The 22,938-nt window shown below is 37.5% G+C and overlaps 1 protein-coding gene across 1 annotated transcript in view; it reads right to left on the bottom strand.

Moving 5' to 3' along the window:
• LOC121951149 (piezo-type mechanosensitive ion channel component 2) overlaps nucleotides 1–22,938 on the bottom strand; it is a 99,476-nt gene that overhangs the window by 52,553 nt on the left and 23,985 nt on the right. The window contains 6 exon segments of the mRNA XM_042497396.1: nucleotides 2,795–2,914; nucleotides 6,398–6,572; nucleotides 12,161–12,374; nucleotides 14,216–14,486; nucleotides 15,839–16,001; nucleotides 19,520–19,562. Of these exon segments, the coding sequence (XP_042353330.1) occupies nucleotides 2,795–2,914; nucleotides 6,398–6,572; nucleotides 12,161–12,374; nucleotides 14,216–14,486; nucleotides 15,839–16,001; nucleotides 19,520–19,562 (986 nt within the window).

Below are 22,938 nucleotides of genomic sequence, written 5' to 3'. Positions count from 1 at the left end.
GGCGTGACTTTTTGTTTGTTTGGGTTAGTTTGTTAGCAGCTTAGTTACAACACTTTGGCTTTGCGGGGCAGTTCAGGGATTTCTTCTGCTTTTCACACTGCACATTTTTATTTTAGCCCAGCACAACCTGCTTTAAAACCAAGAGCTAACACGCCTTTTGGAAAATAAAAGTCCACAAGGAGTTATTTTGATATTTCTTTAAAAATCCACATAAAGCAAAATCAGTGCTGAAACAACTGAGAAGTAGGTTACTGATGGATATTCAGTTTGTTTTTTTGTTTTTGTTTGTTTTCAATATTATTGTTGCATTTAACAGACTTGTTTTTGATGACTGTAATGACAATAATATATAATAATACCAGCTTTTTTTCATAATTTTTAAACCAAATCATATATACTTGTTTTTTGATCATTTAGATTTGGCTGGGTGCTTAATATTATATTTTTGTGAGTTAACAGACTTATATACTTTTTCTTTATGCAGACTTTTACAGTGCTAAGGCTTAATTCAGCTTCAGATTCAAAAACTGTGACTTTTCACTGATTTGTAAACATGGCAGAATGACCATGTTACCAAATCTGCACTTCATATAAATGCTTTATTAAATCTATCAGCATTCACTGGTTTCATTTAGCTTTTCTGTGTGCAAAAAAACACATTGCTTATAAACTTCTTTTTCCTTTTTTTAATCTTCCTGAAATCCTCCATGTTTCAAACTCAGAGGGCTTGAGTGCATCGGCTTTATGATTATAGCTTTGCATCTGAACAGGTGACACACAAACTTTCAAACACAGGCCAAGGATAACGCTGTTCTCTGAGGGTGCAGTGTGAAAAGCACTGTGCTGTGATTCCTTTTACTTGCAGTAAGACTGAGGGATAAAGGGGGGGTACGATGCACACAGATTTAAGACACATCCAGAGCAGCCCCCACCTCAGTAGTACTGAAGCCGTCCTGGGTGGAGAGGAGCTAGGAGGAGAAAAGAGCATACGAGGCAAGGTGTGTTATCGATGAGCTGCTTAAGTCAAAGGCCTCCTTGTTCTTTATAGTCGCTGATAAGCAGGAACAAAGTCGAGCAGCACCACTCTGTAAATCGAGCCCATCACTCATCTGTGTCTGCACACCCTAAAAGCTTTTAAACCTCAGGAGGTGGCCGCTGGAGACAGACTACGGACCTTGATATGGGAACAAGGTCAGAATGTGTGTGTGTGTATGAGAGAGTGTGTGTGCAGCTGAAATCTTTCCAGGGATGAGTTTATTAGCAAGGTGAAAGCTCGGGTAAAACAAGACGTAAGCTTGTGAAAACAATCAACAACTATGGTTTAACACAGAGAGACAGCTTCCTGTTCATTTCTACAATCATCGCACTAAAATATTTCCACTGCACCCAGTGCTGAGCGACATGGCTTAAAATAATACTGCCAGGTCTCTTCACTTCATTTCTGAGTCCCAATTTATGAACTGTTGCTCTGGGTGATTGCGTCTATGATTTGACATGTGTACATGTACATTTTATTTTCTTTGGTTTGACTGAGTGCTGGCAGTCTGTCTATTTTTTTTTTTGTTTGTTTGTTGCTCTTTTTTGTTATTCTGTCCATTGTATTTACTTGTTGTAATTTTGTTTTATTGAAAATTGTATAAATGCAATGTACAAAATAATACTGCCATATCTTTAGGCCACTAAACTACTTTATACTACAAAAATTCAAAGCTATTACATGAACTACTGATAGAAAAAAGTGGAATAAAGTAGCTACTGTTATATTATTAAGTTAAATAAAGTACTGCTATCATAAGGTTAAATAAAGTATAGTAAATGGTTATGATCCACACATTTACATGAACACTATTGTATTGTTATTTTTATTCTGTCTAAATTATCTGTATTAGGTATTTGTTGTATGTTTATTGTCCAAGTTTGTTTTGCCATCACTGTATGTTGAGCAATGTCTACAACAATTTTATGTCACGACAGACAAGTTTTCTGAATCTGAAAGGAGCTGCTGTCTAATGATAATTAATTAATTATAATGTTAATTAAAGTTCTGTTTTAATAAAGTTAAATAAAAAAGCTATTGTCATAATTAAGTTTAATAAAGTACTGTTTTAATAAAATTTACTAAAGTAGCTACTGTAATTATAAAGTTAATTAAAGTTCTGTTACAATAAAGTTAAATAAAATAGCTATTGTCATTATAAAGTTCAAAAAATACTAAAAAAAGTAATAAAGTAAGTTAACTACAGCAGCTATTGTAATAATAAAATTAAATAAAGTACTGTCATAATTAAGTTAAATAAAATACTGTAATAACAAAGTTAACTTAAGTAGCTACTATCATTATAAAGTTGAACAAAGTCCTGTCATAATAAAGTGATTCAGTTATGATTAAGTTAAATAAAATAGTGTTATAACGAGTAAAATATTACTGTAATTAAATAAATGAAAACTGAACCACCGGTGGCTATGTCAAAAGTGAGACAAACAGCTCTCTTTTTCATATACTGTTAGTGTTTCGAGGTCACACAGTTGCTCCACGGCTCTTAAGACATTTTAAGACCAATCTCTATTTTTACACTGATTACTTCAATGCTTTTTAAGACTTATTAAGGATCTGTGAGGAGCCTGTTTTTTGCCATGTACTTAAAAACACATTTAAAACATGCATTGATGGGTTTCTTTCAATGGGATCCCATTTCAGTGTTGTACAATGGTTTCCTAACCAAAGGATGATTACTTCCTGACCTGTCCAGTAATCAGTACTTTATTAGTTGTGTGTGTGTTAACCCTGACGTACGTTTTTCTCATCTGTGTCCTGGCGTAATTCCCACCACAGCTGCCTCTTCCTGTTGGCCGAGTTATTCGTTCTGTTTCCATCCAGATCTTCCTCCTCACACATATCGCCCTCCTTGTCGTCCTGTAAAAACAAAGATAGACGGTTTGGATGATACATATCTTCACTACTAGACTTTGAGCTCAGTCCACTATTGTGCAACAATACAGATAATACTTTCAAGAATCGCCGTTTTATTCAGCTGCTATTGGGCAGTTTTACAGTGTAGGAGTGTTGTATCTGAGGAGGAGTTCGGTGACCTTTAAAAAGAGGAAATGATGTCATTTTACTGTAAATTATCAGCATTTCTAACTATTGATTTTCTGTATTTTACTCACAACAAAGAGTATGATCTTGGCAGCATCTTGGTGGCTTAAAAACCACAAAATACTGAAACAAAAAGTAATTTATCTGCAGGCTCTTCAGCCTTCAAGACATATTTTTCCTTAAGTCACATTAGTGAGAAAAAATTTTTTTGCATCTCTATCTTCACAAAAAAACAAATAATTCTGTGCTAAAAAAACGAGACATTATATATATTGTATACACAATATTAGGGTTCAATAACAGATAAACACACTTGTTAAGTCTGTGTTTTTCTACTTTAAATATCTCATGTTTAAGTATATTAAAAATTTGATATTTTAAAATCAATGCATACATTGCAACTTATATATTAACTTATTCCAGTTCACATTATTGGCCGTTAGCTTGATTCTAGTTTTGTTTCAAGTACTTGTTATTGTACTCAATATGTTTTCCTCAAATATTTAAGAGAATAATTTGTTAAAGAAACCAACATGACGTTATTTTTCTTGTGTGTCTCTTATTTTTTTCTACTTCTATTAAAATCTAAGTGAATTATTCTGTGTCCACAGTTTTTACTACATTGGCAAACTACTGCTGAATAAAAGCAGATGCTGAACCACAAATCAAGCATTAAATTAAGTGAAAACTTTTTAATATTTCTTGTGTTTTTGGCGAAGATGAGATCCGTCATAATCTGGCATCTTCGCTATCGAACAAACCTGTCAGCTGCTGATTTATGTCGTAATCATGTTTTATTATTAGCGTCGTCTAAAGTGTAAGAGTAGGTGAAAACACACACACACACACACACAGCCCTCTGTGGAGAAATCAATAATGCATATAGCCCCGCAGGTTTACAGAGAAGTATTGACCCCTCTATAAAAACACTAATCTATAACTCCATTACAGGACAGACGAGCAGAGCCTCGAGCTCTGAGGTGAAGGAAGACGGGTTGAATTCAGGAGCGAGGGTCTTTGTGACATTTCATCGAGAGCTGCAGCAGCTCCAGTTTAGAAGTGCGAGTTTGTATTTAATAAAGGTTAAGTCTTCTTCAATAATGATTACATTCTTTTTGGGCAAATCATTTATGAGTTACAAAAGTATTTTGAAGAGTCGGTTCACCTGAAAGACAAAATACATTTTCTCATCTGGTGTATAACTGTGTAGATAGTTCTGATTTTATTTACGCAGGATTTGATCCTTGAATCTGTCTCAAGAATGATTTTTTTAATGTTTTTTATATTTCTTTTTTTTTTCTACCAAATTGTATGCAGCGTATTTGGGACATTGTAGATTAGAGGGTAATATACTGAGAAAAAAATCCTAAAGTCGTAAATATACAAAGACAAAAACTCTAATATTCTCTGAGAATTGGTTGATTTATGAGGGGAAAAAATCACATAATTACAAGAAAATCAAATACTCTCAGATTGAAGTGGTAAATATCCCCCAATTACGAGAAGAAAACTGAAATATTCTCTGACATTATGAGAAGTCTATGAGAAGAAACTCAAGTATTCTCAGAGAATTAGCACATTTATGAAGAAAAAAGAAATCATAAACTTATGAGAAGAAACCAGAGAAGTGAAATTAGAAACTACTTTCTACTAAAGAAACTTGTCATTTGGGTGAATTAGATTATAAACATGACATCTGTAATCTGTAACATCTGTAACACCATCTGTAAACATCTATACAACCAAAGTGCTTCATCGCGTCATGAAATGTTGTGTTTGAGGTGTTATGTAACGTTTAGATTTCCCCCCTGCAGATCACTGTAACACTGCCGCATGTTGCCAGGATGCATGCTCCCATCACGCTTTGTCAAAATTAGCCCAGCAGTGTCTCAGATAACACCTGAGCTGCGGCGGACGCATCCAGCCAGAGATCGATCGTCCTGGAATCTTCCCTCAATACAGTTTCTCTGATCACGAGGCCACCTGGCTGCCCATTTAATTCAATCTGCTGCTATTTCAGTTCAATGTCTGGAATTTACTGAGGAGCCGTGTGGAGGTGTCGTGTGCCCAATTCAGCTGAATGGCTCTGACACCCACTGACTGCCTGCATCCATCCGCCCAGTTTTACATCAAATCCAGCGCTCTCTAAACAGGAGCTCATTGGAGTTTCCCAGCTAAAATAAGTGTTAAATCACACACTGTTTTTGGGGGGAAAAGCTGGTTATTTTATCTGGAATATGTATTGTATTTTCCTTTTCTGCTTCATTTCAGGTTTGTTATTAAATAAAAATCCACCCTCAGATGTTCTGTCTTGATTCATTTTAGTAATTCTGTGATTGAGAGTTGTAATTTACATTTATTTTTACACACAATACATATAGTTGTCTTGTATTTATTTTGTCTAGTCGCTAAAATACTTCTCCCAGAATAATACATAATGCTCAGAAGGCGGGCATGAATTTGATGTACTTGAGGCCGTAAAGGACCCAAAATAAACTGTGTACACAAGGCGAAATACTAATTGATTTCAATTAATAGGAATTCAAACCCCCACCATTTTTACGCAAAAAAATTCAAATCACTTAGTTTTTAAAAAAATGCTTTTAAATGTCCTATTATTAAATTACCTTGTTGGCCTGTTTTATGTTTTGTAAAGCACTTTGTACTGGATTTCTTGTATGAAAGGTGCAATATAAATAAAGTTTTCTTATTATTGTTATTATAATTATTTAGGTGAGAACTCAAGAGAGAAGTAGTGAAACTGAATGAAAAATTATGGGAGTAGGTGTTGAGTTTAAAGGCTGCATTGTACATTGTGTTTTGAAGCTACTGCCTCTTAAAAATTTATATTTCTTCTTCTATGATTGATAAACATCACTTCAAAATCTAGACAGAAGCCTTTGCTTTCTGATTTTAAACCAATCCAAAAATTGTGTTTCGATAATTGAAACATTTTCCTGAAAATGTTTAATAATGTCTTTAAATTCTCAAATTAGGTATAGGAACAAGAAAAAGACATAATAAAACAACAATTAATTTCGATTATGCACAGTATAATACAAATCATCAAAACACCTTTTTTAAAGCAATAAAGTCATTCAGTTTTAGATTATTTTTTCTCTTTAAGACAACCTTTATAAAAATAAATCAACCATGTGATTGCTTCTTAGTCACAATCACCTTATTTAATGAACTTTCAGGCCAAATTATTGACATGTTTTGCAGTAAATGTCACAAAGCTGTGGACTAATAGGGTCTACTCTCATGGGCTTTGATTGCATTTGTGTCTGCTGTCCTCACCGTCAGCTGGTCGATGGGTTCCTGCAGCCAGAGGCGGATGAGTGTGGCCAGGGTGTAGTACAGAATCAGCAGCATGATGGGATTGACAAAGTGGTACCACTTACGGTCCGGGTGCACGATGAGCTTCCATGTGTAGGAGCAGTTGCTCTGAACGATGGGGGAGATGCCAAAAAAACTGCGGAGACAGACAGACAGAAAGATATGTGAGGACAGAGACACTTTTAACAGGGTTTAAATTGTAAAATAAGAAACTTTGAGTATAAATTAGCAATACATTACATTTTCTAGAGATAAACAAAAATATCAAGCTCGAAACAAAGAGGTCAATATCTTAACGACAAATAACAGAAACTTTGGTGCTTAAATTTGTCCTTGAAGACAAATTTATAATACAACTTAAACCTCCAACACTTGAGAAAAATAGATTGGCTTTCTTAAATTGTGTCTTCCTTATACAGCCACGAGAGAAACAAAGATGCCTGAATACTCATCCTTAAATCTTCTGTGAACTGGCCCCAAAGTGATCAATCTGTGTCTGGACTGTTCTCATTGAGGTAAGTGTATTTGTTGAATTGATTACATTCAATTCAGTGTAGGAGGCCTTGGGTTCTCCATCTTTAAAACTAATTATCGATTCCAGAAACAAAGCCAGGATGGATGAGGTGATGCAAACGTTACAAAAGATTTTAGGATCTGCAGAGTCATGCTGTCTGTGCTGAGTGGCCTATATCCTAAAACATCAGTGGTTCACAACCTGGGGGTCTGGACCTCTTAGGAAGTCCCAGGAAAAATCTGAGCAGAGAATGATGAAAGGGATAAATTTGTTTCATTTTTACTTATATATTTAATATTTACTTAATATTCTTAATAAATGCTGAAGACTTTATCATTTGATGGCCTAAAATTAGCCTGTATATGAATGTTTTTTCTATGCAGGAAACAAAAAGGGAGCAGACTCCTTTCCCACAGCAAGTGGACAAATATGCCTTTTTTGTTTTTCTTCTGGTGCGTCATGTCCGACGTCACAAACGGACTTGAAAGCAAGTTAGTAAACAGTAGAAAGCAGCATGGAGGCCAGTGAAAATGTAATGACACTTATGATTTTTTTTCTATCTGTTACTTGGTCAGTCTCTCTTTCAAACTCTGTGCTGACAAACAATGTTTGAGCACTGCTTGGTTGGAGATTGACAGAATTTGAGGCTGAGATGACAAAGACAGAGTCCCAGAAATGAACATCACAGGGGCTTGAGATGGAAAAGTCAATCTTTGGTTAACTGCTGATTTCTACACTGACGTCGGAAGCTGTGATGGGGTGTCACAAGTGGATATTGCTTTTTTAGATATTGCATTTTAAGGGGTAACACCAATGCAAAATACTAACTACAATGTTAAAGTATCATATAGTTGATTTGCTCCTGTATAATCTCTGATTTTCTGCCAGGTGACATTCCCGTGAGGAAAACTTCCTTCCTCGCTCTAACCTTGGATTCTGAGGCTAAAAATCTGTTTGTCCCACAAAGGATGCCGTATGATTCACTCCTCTTCCTCTGAGCAGAACAAAGATCACCTCCTCAACAGGAAGCGTGCTGACGTATACCGGTGACAACCCCACAGATTTAGGTGCCCTCTGAGTCTTTTCTGTGCCATGTGGAGGAGTGGACACCCCCCTCTGACCCCATCCCACTTCCTAAACGGTTTCTTGTTGCAGCTGGGGAAGGCCCGTTGGTCACATGACTGGGGACTTCCATTGTAAGGCGGGGAGGCAGGAAGTGGAGTGGAAGCCAGGCCTCTCAACGGCCTCACTCAACGCCGCACCGACAGCAAGGCCAAGTCGACTGTCAACACGCACAATTAGGGCAAGCACTGAGGTGGCCTATTGTCCAATGGAAGCTGCACATATTTACGTCGGTAAGAGTTTCCCTCAGACCGCCTGAGGGGTGTGCAGAGAGGAAACAGGCGGGACCAGGGGAGAGCGTGTTACTTTTATCATCACATTGGGCCTCAGTTTTCACGCAGCGGCAGACAGAAATACCTCAGCGCTGTGGAAAGTCAACATGAACGCACGCGGAGACGGCAGATGATGAAACAGTCGGCCTGTTCGTGTAAAAAGCGATCAAAGAAGAATCAGGGCTGTGGTAAACTTTCCAAATTAAGAACTTCAAATACACAAATGAGAAGCTGTTTGTAAAAAAAATGACACCCTCTCTCCCATGTTTACTGCTGGAAACTACAAAAAGCAAATTTACAAAGTTAGTATTCAAGATAAGAGTTATCTTTTGTGGTAATTTAGCTTTTTTGGGGTATTATTTATGTCCCTAAGTAGTTAAGTTTAGAGGTTCCCAACCTTTTGGCCTTTTGATCCTTTGAAATAAAGCAAAGTCCATTTGAGACCTCTTGTAATGAGGTCATGATCTCAGTGTGGTGATGCATCATGAGAAGTTATTTGTCCTTTTGTCTCATTTTAAAGAGGCCTCTGTAGATGAAATTATAGTATTTTACAGTCCAGTATTTTATAGGCTTAAAGAGTTGTTTTTTTTGTTTGTTTTTTGTTTTAAAAAGGTATCCAGTCTTTTACCACCTTTTAACAGCTTTAAAGGGACAGTTTTGTTTTAGAAGTGGGGCTGTATTAGGTACCTAAAAATAGCCAATTTACTATTACATACATCAGATGGTGGTCGGTGTGGAAGCTACGCAATCTACTGCTGTGGAGGGGTCAGCAATAAAAATGCATTTTAGTAACAGAAAAAAAATCAGTTTAAGTTTGTGCTCAGACAGTGATTTCCAGTCGAAAAATTAAGCCATTAGATCGGTTTCTTCAAAGCCAGACTCTACTGAGAAAAACAGTAATTTAACATCGCTGAACACAGGAGCTGCTGGTCTACTGCTGCCTCGATTAGTTAGTTTGTGTTATTTTGTGAATCTGGCTATAAGAGCCACTTAATCACATATTTTATACTTGGTAAAAATGTTTATGTTGGTATATGACATATATAGGTTTTAATCTTCAAGTCTTTACAACCATTTCTGTACATTTTGAATGGATTATACTAGCAGACTAAACTAAAGTTATGTTTATATTCCCAATATAGGAACATGTACCATTTTTTTGCTAGATAGGAATGGGACATCGAGTCAGTAGTGGGCCAGAGGAAATGTGATTATGTCTGCTGTACTTTTTTGTACTCCAAAATAAATCTTGTTAAAGTTTTTTCCTGCCTCATGTGAATACTTAGATTTTACAAACTGGGGCTGGAGCAAGAGTCAAAACTGAGACACTTGCAGACTAAGACAGACTAAGTGGATTGGGAGTTATGGCATGTTGAAGCGGCCACTATACTGGTGCTTAAAGGGGTCAGTCCAGATTCACCAAAGTCACACAATAACACAAACTAGATGACCGAAGCAGCAGCGGACCAGTTCAGCGAGTTAAAATGACTGTTTCTGTTCATGGAGTCTGGTGGCTTTGACAGGAGCATCGGAGCGGTTAGTGGCTTCCCCGTCAAAACAGGCTTTTCTGAAGGAAAGGTAAAGAGGTGAAAATACTCTCTTAACTTCCATGTCGGACTCGAAACTGCCTCTGCGAACTGGGGGCATGCCGACTGACATCTACCAAAATAATACCCTGACTATGGATAAGTACCTCATACAACCCCACATCAAAAAACCCTAACCATCCCTTTAAAGGGTTTTAGAGGCCGAAAGAGGTTAAAATATCCACTATTTTAATAGCATTAATGATTTTTTGAGGCCTGAAGAGGTTAATATATCCAGTATTTTACTAGTTTCACATATTTTTTAAAGACAAAGGAGAAAAATACAGAATTTGACTAGCTTTCAGAGGACAGAGAAGGTCACAGTATTCATGATTTTATTAGCTTTTTGGGTTTTTAGAGGCACTCCTACTGTTCGGCTGCTACAGCATGAACAGTATAAAAGACAATTACTGACTGTGCAAAAGGAGTGAGAGGGGTCCATTCATTCTGATGAGTTTTCTAACGAGAAGTGTGTCAATGCAGCGCTGTAATCACACCTTATCTACCATCTGAACCAGGAGAGGGATGGGGAGGACACAAGGTTCGTCCAAGGCAGTTCCAGCTATACATAGCTGTAAATAGCCTCGGTCCTGACACGCAGCAGCACGGCTTTCAAATGAGAAACCGTGAGATCAATAAAGTCCTGCAACACCAAGGGCACTGAGACAACAGCCACAGTGAGACAACAGCTGCAGTGAGACAACAGCTGCAGTGAGACAACAGCCACAGTGAGACAACAGCCACAGTGAGACACTACTACAGTGAGACAACAGCCACAGTGAGACAACAGTTACAGTGAGACAACAGCCACAGTGAGACAACAGCTGCAGTGAGACAACAGCCACAGCGAGACACTATTACAGTGAGACAACAGCCACAGTGAGACAACAGCCACAGTGAGACACTATTACAGTGAGACAACAGCCACAGTGAGACAACAGCTGTTTTATGATGTGCAGCTTGACGATTACAAAATGAATCCGGTGATGTGATGTTGTATTTCAAGTCAGTAGTGGGGTAATAACAAAAGTAATGTAATGAGTTATTTGGTTTGGGGGTAATATTAATATACTTACTGCATTTTTTTTTTATTAGTTACACTATTCTCTTACTGGAAAAACTAATTTTATTACTGCAACATGTTACCACCCAAAATTGACTACAATGACATCAATTTTTATAATTAATGTTGGTGCCATAACATCTCAGTGAGACTTTCATGGTAAAATAAAGGTTAAAAAAATACATTTAAAGTTTATTATTTTAAATGATTAGATCTTTGTGGCATCTCATGCGTAGCATCAAATGTTCCTCCGCTCCTGCTGCAGTGGAAAGTCACTTCTTGTCAAACATCTTTGGTGGTATCCTTAATGTGTATTTTTTAGTAATTAGTAAATAAACAGCATTCTTCGCATTCCAAGTTGTCAGTCAAACACACTGAGCGTAGTGACTCGAGCTACTTTCAGCCACAGAGTTTGTATTCATTACAGCTGTGACTAACGTATGTTGGCAAGATGTGCACCGATGTGGCTTTACTCCAACCGCAGCGTTTCGCCGCTGCAGCCACAGACAGCTGATTGTCTCCTTTCTCATGCATAATAAAACAACAGTGGACGTAGTGAAGTGCCTAAAAGCTCTGCTTCTTGTATTGATGTGCTGTGAGTAGGAGTTTGATATATCTCCCCTCCAGCTGGGTTTGCCTTTTCCTTTGCCTTCTTGTTTGTAACAATAGTAAATATTTATCATCGTTTAAACAAACTTGCAGCGGGCGCAATAAATATCGCCGAGTCAAAGGAGCTCTGGCTGCAGAGCGCTGTCATCACGTCATGTATTTTCACATTAGAAAGGAGCCAGACGGCATTAGTACGGGCTTGTGCTGTTTAACTAGAGAAATACCATTTCAACGATTCATCAAAGAGACAAGACAATGAATGATGGAAAGTTCAACTTTCTCTAGATTGAGCAATCACTCACTGCTGTTTGGGAGACAGTTTGTGTTTTTTTTTTCGAGATTAGAGTCATCTCTTTTTGAAGACAGAGCAACTGTCAAGTTTTTCATTGGGAAAATAATCTGGATCTATTGTATAATTATAAGTAGAGATAGCAAATTAAACACTTTTTGATTTAAACTGATTAAAAATAAGATGTTTAAACCTTGAACCAGGCACAGACTTAAAACATACAAGGTTACGACACCTGAGTCCGGGAGTGACTGGATTCTGTGTCTGACCTGATGTAGCTGTCGCCAGGTGGGATGGACTCCTGGAAGAACTGGAACTGATAGAGGTAGAGGACGATGAGGTGTCCAGCGCTGAAGATGGCCATCAGGACGCACATGCAGCTGAAGATGAGGGTGTCGAAGGTCCGGCGGAGGGACCACCAGGTGCACAGGAAGAGGAAGATGAAGAAGTAGACAGCCGAGGTCAATGAAGGCAGCATGATACCTGCAAAGACAGAAAGTGGACACAAAGTCAGAGGACAGTGGTTTAAATATATGATCAGGATGATAATTAATTATCAGCCTTTGTTTTAACCCAAATAGAGACCCAGACTGGCGGCACATCACAACACAACACTTCAGTGGATGTAAATCTGAGAAACGTTAACTGAATTTATTCCTTAATTTCATAAACACTCTAAATAAATAAATCTGATGATTAACATGATAGGAGAGGAGAAAAGAAAAGTGGGAAACAATTGTTGCAATTTGGAGTAACATTACAGTCTTAATTTTAAGTGTCAATCATTGGTTTTACTTTATTTTATCCCTGCTGCTTATTTCTATTCTGTTCCATTCTATTTTATTCTTATTCTATAGACTTTATCACTTTGTTTTGCTTGATTTTTAAATATTTTATTGTATTATTGTTGTAATTTTCCAGTCTTGCAAAACTTTATGTACAGTTGTTTGTGTTATCCTTTAAAATGTGTCTGTGCTATTTAAATTTTGCCATGTGAAGCACTTTAGGCTGCATGTTTGTATGAAAGGTGCTATACAAATAAAGTTATGTTGAATTCTCGCTCAACAGCTGCGATATCTCATACCAGATTTTAGTTTTACGTTTTGTTTTTTTTTTGGTTCAGCACATTCAAAAACGTTACTAATAATATTTTCACCTTTGGACATTTTGATGAGTAATGTTCGGTCACAAGTATAGTTTGCTTTGTTTAAAGTCAAAAAGGTTTGGAACCACTGCTTCAAATATGCTTGTAATTTGAAAAGAAAACACATTTTTTACCATCACCATAGCAGCGCTGAACATAACATGCTTTTGTTGTGTTCAACCGCTTTTGGCAACCCACTTTTGAATGTGTAAAAAAACATTCGTATTTCTAAACTGCCGTTCAAACCCCTACAACAAATGAGAAGCAAACTCTTTGAACAAGAAAATGTGATTTTCATTTTTCTTCTTTTTAAATTACAGCAGCTGACTCTTATATTTCAACTGAAGACTTTTCAAAACTCTAAGTTAAGCACATTACTACAGATTAAAAACAAGTACAGTAACTGAAAAAAGGTAACAAAGTATTCACTGTAAAGGGACAGCTCAAACCAAAATAAAAACCACATCTTTTCCCTCTTACCTGCAGTGTTATTTATCAGTCAAGATTGTTTCAACGTGAGTTGCAAAGTGGAGATGTCTGCCTTCTCTCCAATAAAATGAAAAGAGATATCAAAAGATACCAAAAAATAAATTTGAAAAATTCAACATCCATGTCTATGTCCTGGTCACTGAAGTTAATCCACAGACCTTGTTGTGAGCAGTTTAGGTACTATTTCTTACTACTGAACTACACCCATCAACCGAATCATAATGCAGAAGGAAACTTGCATCGATTGCTCACTTACTTTGCACAACTGAGCTCAGTGGAGGAGGATGCACCTCATGTCCATGAGTAGATGCACGCTTCCTTCTGTGTGGTGATACGGTAGGTGGGTTTGTGGGTGTAGTTCGGCAGACAAAAAATAATTCCGAAATGAAAATGCTCATGATAAGGCCTGTGGTTTATCTTGAGTGATTTCTGGAAAGAGACATTGCTGTTGAGTTTTTCAAATGTATTTTTTTTTGCAATTTGAGCACCACAAGCCGAGTCTTTTCTAGTTAAATTATACTGGAGAGAAGGCAGAAATCTCTACAGCAGATGTCTCCAACACTCTGCAACTCACACCAAAACAATCTATATAGATAAAAAACACTACAGCTTAGTGGATTTTTTTTTTAATTTGTGTGAGCTGTTCCTAATGCTGCAGCAGATTCTCTGAACAGCATCCAAAGCTGCTCACCTGTCATGCCCAACAAGATGGTGACCACCACCTTCCCCGCAGTGGTGATCAAGTTCCCGATAATTTCCTTCACTTTGGATGCAACCTCCGCCACGAGCCGCAGAATCTTCATCTTGGTGCTCTCCTTTGCCTCCTCATCTTCCTCCTCCTCCTCCTCCTCTTCCTCCTCGTACAGCTCCTCCTCCTCTTCATCCTCCCCTGCCTCGTACCCGGCTTCAAAGTCCTCCTCGAGCAGGATGTTGTCATCCAGGCTCAGCATCTCCTCTTCCTCCTTTAAGGGGGTGAATTACAGCGATGTTACTTTTCAGCATTGAATGATGGATGGTGCTGTCTGGAGGTCAGAGCTCTCCAAGGTGCTGAAAACAGTTTCCTACAGGTAGCACGTGCATAGCAAGCCCTGTGTCAACTCTGCTGAGACATGATTAGTGACCCGCGGCAGATGTTTTCCTCTGGAACCACATGTTGGCTTGGGCTCTTATCCAGTCACTTCTTCCTTGGCTGCTGTTTCTAACCAACTATGTGTCACTTCTTTCCTACAGTCTCAATAAAATAGAGACATAATAACAAGTGAGCCATTCACTGTGATTTATACAGAACACATATGAGGCACTAGACAAAGAAAGTAGCAGGTGGTACAGAGCCTGTTTTGAATCAAACAACAATTTCAGCTCAGATGGCTCACTGGCGGAAATAAAAGCCCGAAACATTACGCAGGCTCTGTAGATGAATTCCTGGTGTTTCTCAGTAATGGGGAGCGATGCCATCTGTGCCAGCGTGAGCAGCACAGTCGAAGCGAAAGTGAATGTGGATTTAATTAACACTGAGTCATAAAGAGGAGGGAGGACTTGCCAGGGGATGGGGGCTGTATTCCAAGTCATCAACACTCACAGGGAACTCTATTCAAACTCTGCTTCTCCAAACTTATGCAGCTCAGTGAGGAAGTTACGCACAGAGCAGCAGAGAAGACTTAACTGGCCACTTTAGACATTAAGTGAAACCTAATTTTTAAAAAATCTGATCAGTTCTGACTCACAAAGGGTGCATTTTCAGAACTCAGGAACTTTTTCATCATTTTAAATCCCTCTTTTTAGTGGTATCCACACTTCAAGAATTAGAAAAAAATGTAGTTATTTGTTTAAGGAATAGGCATTTTAAGTAGCTTCCATAATGGAGTATTTGCATGAATCTATTAACGAGCAAAAAAAACAAACAAACTCTAACATGAAAATAGGAATTTAAATTTGCCAAAAACAGAAAATGAGCAGTTATAAATTCATTTACTGAACAATCAGGCTTCAATTAGTCCATTAAACCATACACAGAAGTTAAAATGAGCAAAATTAGCCAACTGTCTCTCATTGTTGTTGACATTACATAGGTTGTTTTGTTCCCATAGGTCTTTGTTCCCATGTTTCCAAACAAATCAAACCAATTTACTCACATTTCAAAGTTTTAGATGCTTGTTAAAGGCGTCTGAACGTACGTCTAGGTTTCGAAGGGTAAAATAGATCTTCCTGTACTATACTGCTGATAAACAAATCATTGAATTACGATGGTTGGTAAATGGATGTAAAAGTCAGACATTGTTTCAGGACACTGCATGTCACCACAAATGAAACCCACTTGTTCTTCTGCTTCGAAGTCGGCGTTGTACTGGGCCATGTCCTCAGGCGGCCTCTTCTGGACCAGACTGCGACACAGCAGCCAGATGGCCAAGCCGGCCACGAACATGCCGATGTCAGGGATGAACACTCGGATGCCGTTCCCTGCATCTGCACCAATCACACTGGAGACAAACACAAAACAGAGGACACCAAAGTGACAGAAAGCAGGCGCTCGTTTCCTCAAAGTAACAACGAATCCCAACATCTCCCAAAATTGTGATTTGGAGCAATCACGCAGGCTAGGATTGCAACCAAATGATGGAAAATGGGACTGAGGACAACAAACTTAACTGTCCGTGGACGATCACTTCTAATGCGAAACAGTTATTCTAAGAAACCGGAGAACTTGAGGTTGCTCGTGTAGTTCACTTGGCCAAAAAATAGCTGTGCTGTCGTGTGTTTGAATCTGGCGTGGGACGTTTGTCACATGTCACCTCCCTTTGTCTCTCCCAGTCTTTTAGACTATCTTTCTGACTATTTAAAAAAACGATTCACCAATCTTCAAAAAGTTTGCAGCAGCTGACACCGAGCATCATGTCCCTACAATCTGTGTTCATGCAAACTTCAAACTCATTGTTGCAGCAATTATATCTTTCAGAAAACACTACCTGTTCACATGAATGCATGGGAATCTGGACTCTTTCCATCACTAAACTGTTCGTTTAATGTGCTGTGTTGGATTCTTCTGCTTTTATATGGTGCACCACCCACTTTAATGAAATCTGGCTTGCCGGTTTTAAACGTATTGCCGTTAACAAGTGGGTGAAATTCCATTCAAACAAAAAGGCCATGAGAGAGTGTGGGTTTTTTAAAGTGCAACAAACATTACACCCTTCAAAATTGCATCCTTTGTTCATAATAAGGCGGTGTGAGCAAAAAGCTCTCTTTTTCCTCATTAAGCGGCATTTAGTAAAGTGAAAAACAAAAAACCCTGATCTGAGGGTTTAGTCTTGCAGAGTGGTCTAGGACTTGCAGTCTAAGATTTACACATAAATAATATTTAACATTTTTCCATCTAACTTATTTCACACCTATTAGCCACCAGAAAATGTTTCCTAACAGCCCAAATCTCTGGTATAAATGTAAATACATTAAGGTACATTTGTCTATTTGTTTTGGTCATGTGACTGCATCCAGACATTTTGGAAGGAGTTTCATTATGTTATTCGGGAGGCTAATGGTTAACAGTTTGCACTATCTCCTAGGGGTGTATTATATAATATTCATATTTTTTAATTTAAATTGTAATAGGAATCAAAATTGTTGCACATGATACAACACAGCAAACCTTTATGTTATGTTCTTTTTTTGTTTTTAACACCAAAGTAGGAAAGTGAAATAATAAAATCAAAAATAAATTATAAGTATATGTTGCAAAATCATTCATTAAGGCAAAAGCCACACCAATAGTATGTTTTTAAGAGAAGAATCAAACAAAAAAAGAACAAAAAAAAACAAACAAACAGAGCAAAGAGTTTAATTAAATTCTTTAAATATTGCAGCATCTGTTGTCGATTTGTGGTGGGATTTTTTGGGGTTGTGTGTATATGTTTTTGTCTTTTTTTGTTGCTGTTTAAAAAAATTAATCAATAAAAAATACTATTAAAAAAGTGAAGCTTATCTGATATTATCTGAGTTCTCCTCACACTGTGTGTGTGGATTATAATAATTTTTGAAAAAATAATATTTACTTTCTGTCTGCTTGACACTGTGCTTTTCATTAATTGACTGAAATATGACAGTGTTTAATGTCTTGTGCTTTTATTGTCGTAAGCAAACAAAGCCTTTGTATCATTTGTTATTTGAGTAGTCTGCTCACCTCTAACTAAATACCAAAAGGGTTGTTCAAACAGGAAGCTAAACAGTGGCGGTCGACTGTTTCCATGACAGCCACAGAAACGCGAGTCTTCAAATGATCCGGTGAGATGTATTTTTGCTGCCCGAGGACAAGTTTTATGAGGTGTCATGATTGCATGTACAATTAAAGCATCTGAAAGTTGTCCTTGAAATGACTAGCAGGTTTCAGAACCTTTAAAACTCACTTTTATCGTCCAAACCCATTTCTATTTCAGTTTTACAGCAATCACACTTGCATCCTGTGTTTGGCCACCAAAGTGTTTTCTTTACATTTCATGCTGAGCTTCAAGTGTAGTTAAACTGTTTACAATAAACAAAAACATTGTAGTGATTGTGCGGCAGAGGCTGCAGAGAAAAAAAACTGACCAAATGTTTGGATCAAGTTATAAAGCAACCGGACATTTCAAACACAACCAATCTTGTTCTGGCCTTGAATGGATACAAAGCTTATAAAAGTTAACAAGTTGAAAACAGAGTGCTAATCAACACGATGGAAAACGCACACTTAGATAAATAACCGGGCCTTTGGCTGCTGTTGGCGAGTTAAATCTAATCAAGGACGTCTGTTTCCATGTGCTTTATTGTTGCGAAGCTTTGTGCATCCTCACGTGGATGAAAGAAATGGAAATTGCAGAGCCAGACAACATTACGCCAGCATCTTTAATCACTCCTACTTTCCTTCGCTTATCATGTGAGAAATTTACAAAAACGTTAGCGGTGCTAGGACCTGTCCTCACTGCCACAGGCTGCAGGGGTAATTACTCAAGTGAAAAACTACAAACACAGAAACTGAAAAAATATGTTCTAAACCATATAAATATTTGTTTTTTATAAAGGATTTGAAAAGGGCAAGCTTGAGGAATCTGTCTGGGTGAAAAGACACAAAACAGCTGTGAACTTTTTAGACGTCTATACATCTGACTTGAACTCTTCGCACAAGCTGTAAAAGAGTGAAAGTATCCGCCTATGCAGCTGTAAATATTGTATATACTGTATATGATCCCCAACACAAACAGGTAAATGCAGGCGGGATAAAATGTTTATGGCTCTACTTCCGCCACTTACAGTATACTATCCACCGAGGGCCGCTGAGTACTGGAAAAAGGATGTGGCTGAGTTTGGACATTCCCGTACTTAGGAAACCACATCTAACACGATCACGAGGGCGTGAGGAGACAGACGCAGCGGCAAAAGCTTTGAAAAATAGGCCTGTCAACTGATTGTCAGATGTAACTGGGTTTAGCGTTCATCAAGAATCCACATAGGGACAGGTTAGGAGCATTTTTAAACCTTGTCAGACGACGGGCTGGTGCGGCTAAATGCAAAAAGTGGTGTTTAATGTTATTAAGTGGTCGCTATATTTAGGACACTTTGCATAGATGATGCAACGTTCAATAGTGGAGGAGATCCACATGTCTGATCTTTGAGGTGAGATTTTAAAAAATGCTTTTGATGCTATTGAAAAAAAAAAAAAAGACATTTTGTGTTGCAGAGTGTAAAGTTGTCCTATTACCGACCCTCCCTTTCATCAGCAAACAGTCACTGAGCTGAGTCACTTCCTGAAATAGCATCTCGATTGCCTAACTGGGAGACGGATTCATGCTCAGTTACACAAAATCCTCACTTGTATTTTTCATGTTGCATGATCTTCAGGAAAATGTGATTTAGAAACATTTCTGACAGATTCTTAAAGGGGTTTATATTGTGGATCTCATCGAGCTTTCTATGTGTTACTTTTGAGGATTCATTTGTTGTGAAAGTGTTAAATTCATCATTGTCTTACCTCTCAAAGCCAATTTGTCTTATGGATTTCTCCCACGTGGAACCTGGACAAAAACATAAAGCCAGTTAGAATCAGAATCGAAAATACTGCACTGATCCCCAGGGGGAAATTGTGGTTTGTTACAAAATTAAACACTAGTGTTAAACACTAGCATGTAAAATATTTACGATTATGAACATGAATAATGTGCTGAGTCTGTTAAGTGTGTAAAAAAACTGTGTGCATTTTGCTACAATACAATGTAGAAAACTATTATGTGAAGTTCGAAATATAAAACATGTATATGATACTACAATATACAACACAATACACACTTACATAAGTACCATATATGTGATAAGTGTAACATGTGTTAAATATACATTCAAGAGTTGGAAGAATATTGCACATTTGGATAGCTGCACAGAGTGTAGTTGAATTACTGCACAGTTAAGACATTGTATAAAGAATTATTGCACCTTAAAACCCCTATTGCTCATATAATATATATGATATAATAATTAATAACACGTTTCTATCATAGTCATTAAAAACAACTGGTGGTTTTACAGATGGTCAAGCAGCTGAATCTCGAAACTTTCACACAAGCAAAATGAAATGGTTTCCATTAATGTATCTAGTTTATGTACAATAATAACTGCTGTTTGTTATTCACTTTCTATTCCTATAATATGGAGAACAAAGATCTAGTCTGTAAATGTTTTTAGCTTCGGGAAAAAAACCTACTGATAAAAACCTGAAACACCTGCTTTCAATCATTTGTAAGAGCCAGAATTTTCTGTTATTTTTTTCATTTCAGCCGATATTTCATTTTCAGGTGAAGGAAAACAATCAATCTCTCTGTGCTCAAACAGAAAATAAAAACATCTCATGCGAGCTTTGTTTCCCATGCTTGGACTGGTTGAAGTGTTCCTGAACGTCACTCCAGACAGATTTCCAGGTATTCAACCGACACACTGAGAAGAGCTGCTGAAGGTTGGCCGGCCTTTGTTCTACAGCCAGAGAAAACATAACAGCAGTTTGCGACTTGAGGATCTCGACTCAATGACATATCGATGTATCCGGCTGTTTTGTCTGTGTATTAGCCGGCTAATTAGGTGCTGAACTGCTGCGGTGCTGAAGTTTCTGGTTTATGGAGCGTAGAGTGAAGATGTTAAAACACACTTCAGTGACAGTAACTCACAGCAGACAGCAGACACAACGACTTTATCTGCTGTGTCACTTGGACACAAACCATGCTCTGAACATTTTTCAGCTTAAAACAGGTTTTCGCAGTAATTCTTCTTAAACTAAAATAGGGGTTGGCAACCTTTACTTAAATACATTATCATTATATTATGTTACATTACAAAACATTACATTACATTATATTACATTATTAAAAATTGCCATTTTTGACCAAAAAACAAACAAAAAGAAACCTGTGCCACAAAACATATTTAAGCCTCATAATGAGAGTCTAAATTAGCCTTCCTGTATTTTTAGGAGCCAAAATGTGCAGATAGTCTGATAGACTGTGTTGTTATTATTTGTTTAGGCTGCGCTTGTTCTTTTGGTCACTTTCACTTCTGGTAATTATATTTGGCACCAGTGTGTGGTTTCACATAATTTTACATGTTTTTTTTTTTCCACTGGTGTGATGGCACTCACTCAGACAAGAGGGTAGGTTTGGTGTGGGCACTTTTTGTTGACCATCCCGGCATGTCTCATCCCGCCATTCAGTATGAAGTTTCATCTCATTAAGTTACTTCAGCTGTCAGGTTTTTTTCTAAAATAAACTACTATAAAACACACGTCTGGACTTCAGCATGAAGTCCAAGTTAAGAGCCCACTTGGCATCTTGGCGACTTTTTTCATGATAGCAGTCGTGACAATATTACTATTGGTTCTAAATGAGCATTCATTATGATGTTTTACATCACAGAGGCAGCAAGAGGCCTCTGCAGCAAGCCAGTTGTAATTATTTGGTACTTTAACTTTGCAACACTGGCAGTGATATTTAACATATCTGTCCAAACACTTTTAAATTCTCTATTTTCCTTTTTTGGATCAGGAATCCACAGTAAACCTCTCTAGAAAAATTCAGGGCTAACCACAGCTATTAAGGTTTATCAAAATTTGAGAAAAGGCACCACGCCATGAACACTGAGTGCACATTTGAGGTAATGATATGTTTTGTTGGGTTTTTTTTAAGGCTACACATTTCAATTGTGTTAAAAAAATAAAATGTTAATGATTTGCATGTATTTTTTTTTGTCAAAGCCACAGGGAGCTAATGAAGAAGGGCTAAATAACTACATGTGGCTTCGGAGCAGCGGTTTGCCTTCCACTGAACTACAATATGAAATGTTCAATTCTAAAGCAGAAAGTAAAGAAAAAGAACAAATAAAACTAACCCATTTCTTCTAAATCATGGTTCAATATCTCTGAAAAGGGTTCAGGCTATAACAAATATTTTTTATAACCTGCTCCATACAGCCCTGAGTGCTAAAAAGTATCATTAATCTCTCGCAATAGCAGGTGTTTAAAAAAAGTGGTGTCACTTTGGATTGAGAATGTTGGATAATAAATAACAGAATAAATCAGAAAACAATTTTAAAAAGATAAGACAGATGATAAATTACAAAAGGGTTTTCTCCTAAATGATACACACACACACACACACACACACAGGGAGAATCCAGTAAAGCAATGAGTCAAGTGTCTGTTAGGCACTTTGTCAGAAACAGGAAACTGAATTCCACTCAAGGTGAATAAAGCGGTAATGGACTGTCAGTGCAAACCCTGGTGTTTCTTTATTACTCATCAGTGAATAAAATGGCTGAAAGAATAGCTTCACTATCACAGATGTTATGTGTTGTGTGGTTTAGGTGGATGTGGAGGAGAGGAGCGAGGTGGTGCCTGAAATTTAAAAATAAATTAACAAAACATCTGTGAAGGGAGGATCCCTCATGACTAACCCCTGACATAACCTCTGACCCCAAACACCCACAGTCGTCCTCCGACTGAACTGTGAAGAAACCTTCCAGCTCCCCAAATCTACTCCCATTTTAAACTGCTCAGTGTGTAACTGACTGAACTGTGCTGCAACACGTCACAAACCTTTAAAACCTTGAAAGTCAAAACAGCAAATGAAAAAATCGGTTGTTACTCTTTGTTATTCTCCACTTTTTTCAAACATCACAGGTCATTATTGCATATTGATGATAGTTACGTTATGCTGAATAATTTGCTGAAAACCAGTGGTGTAATGTAACAAAGTAATTCTTTGTTACAATATTTATCTCTATGAAACCTTAGCAAACTGGTTCGATGTCTTTAAAAAGCACATGAAGTAACTTCAGAGGAAATACCGAAAAAAATTGCAAAAAAAAGTAAAAAAGTACAAGAAAACTATCTGAAAATTAGCACAAAAAGAA

Source organism: Plectropomus leopardus, chromosome 12 (assembly GCF_008729295.1).
Source record: "Plectropomus leopardus isolate mb chromosome 12, YSFRI_Pleo_2.0, whole genome shotgun sequence".
Lineage (NCBI taxonomy): Eukaryota > Metazoa > Chordata > Actinopteri > Perciformes > Serranidae > Plectropomus > Plectropomus leopardus.
This window is presented reverse-complemented; position numbering and strand designations above follow the sequence as displayed.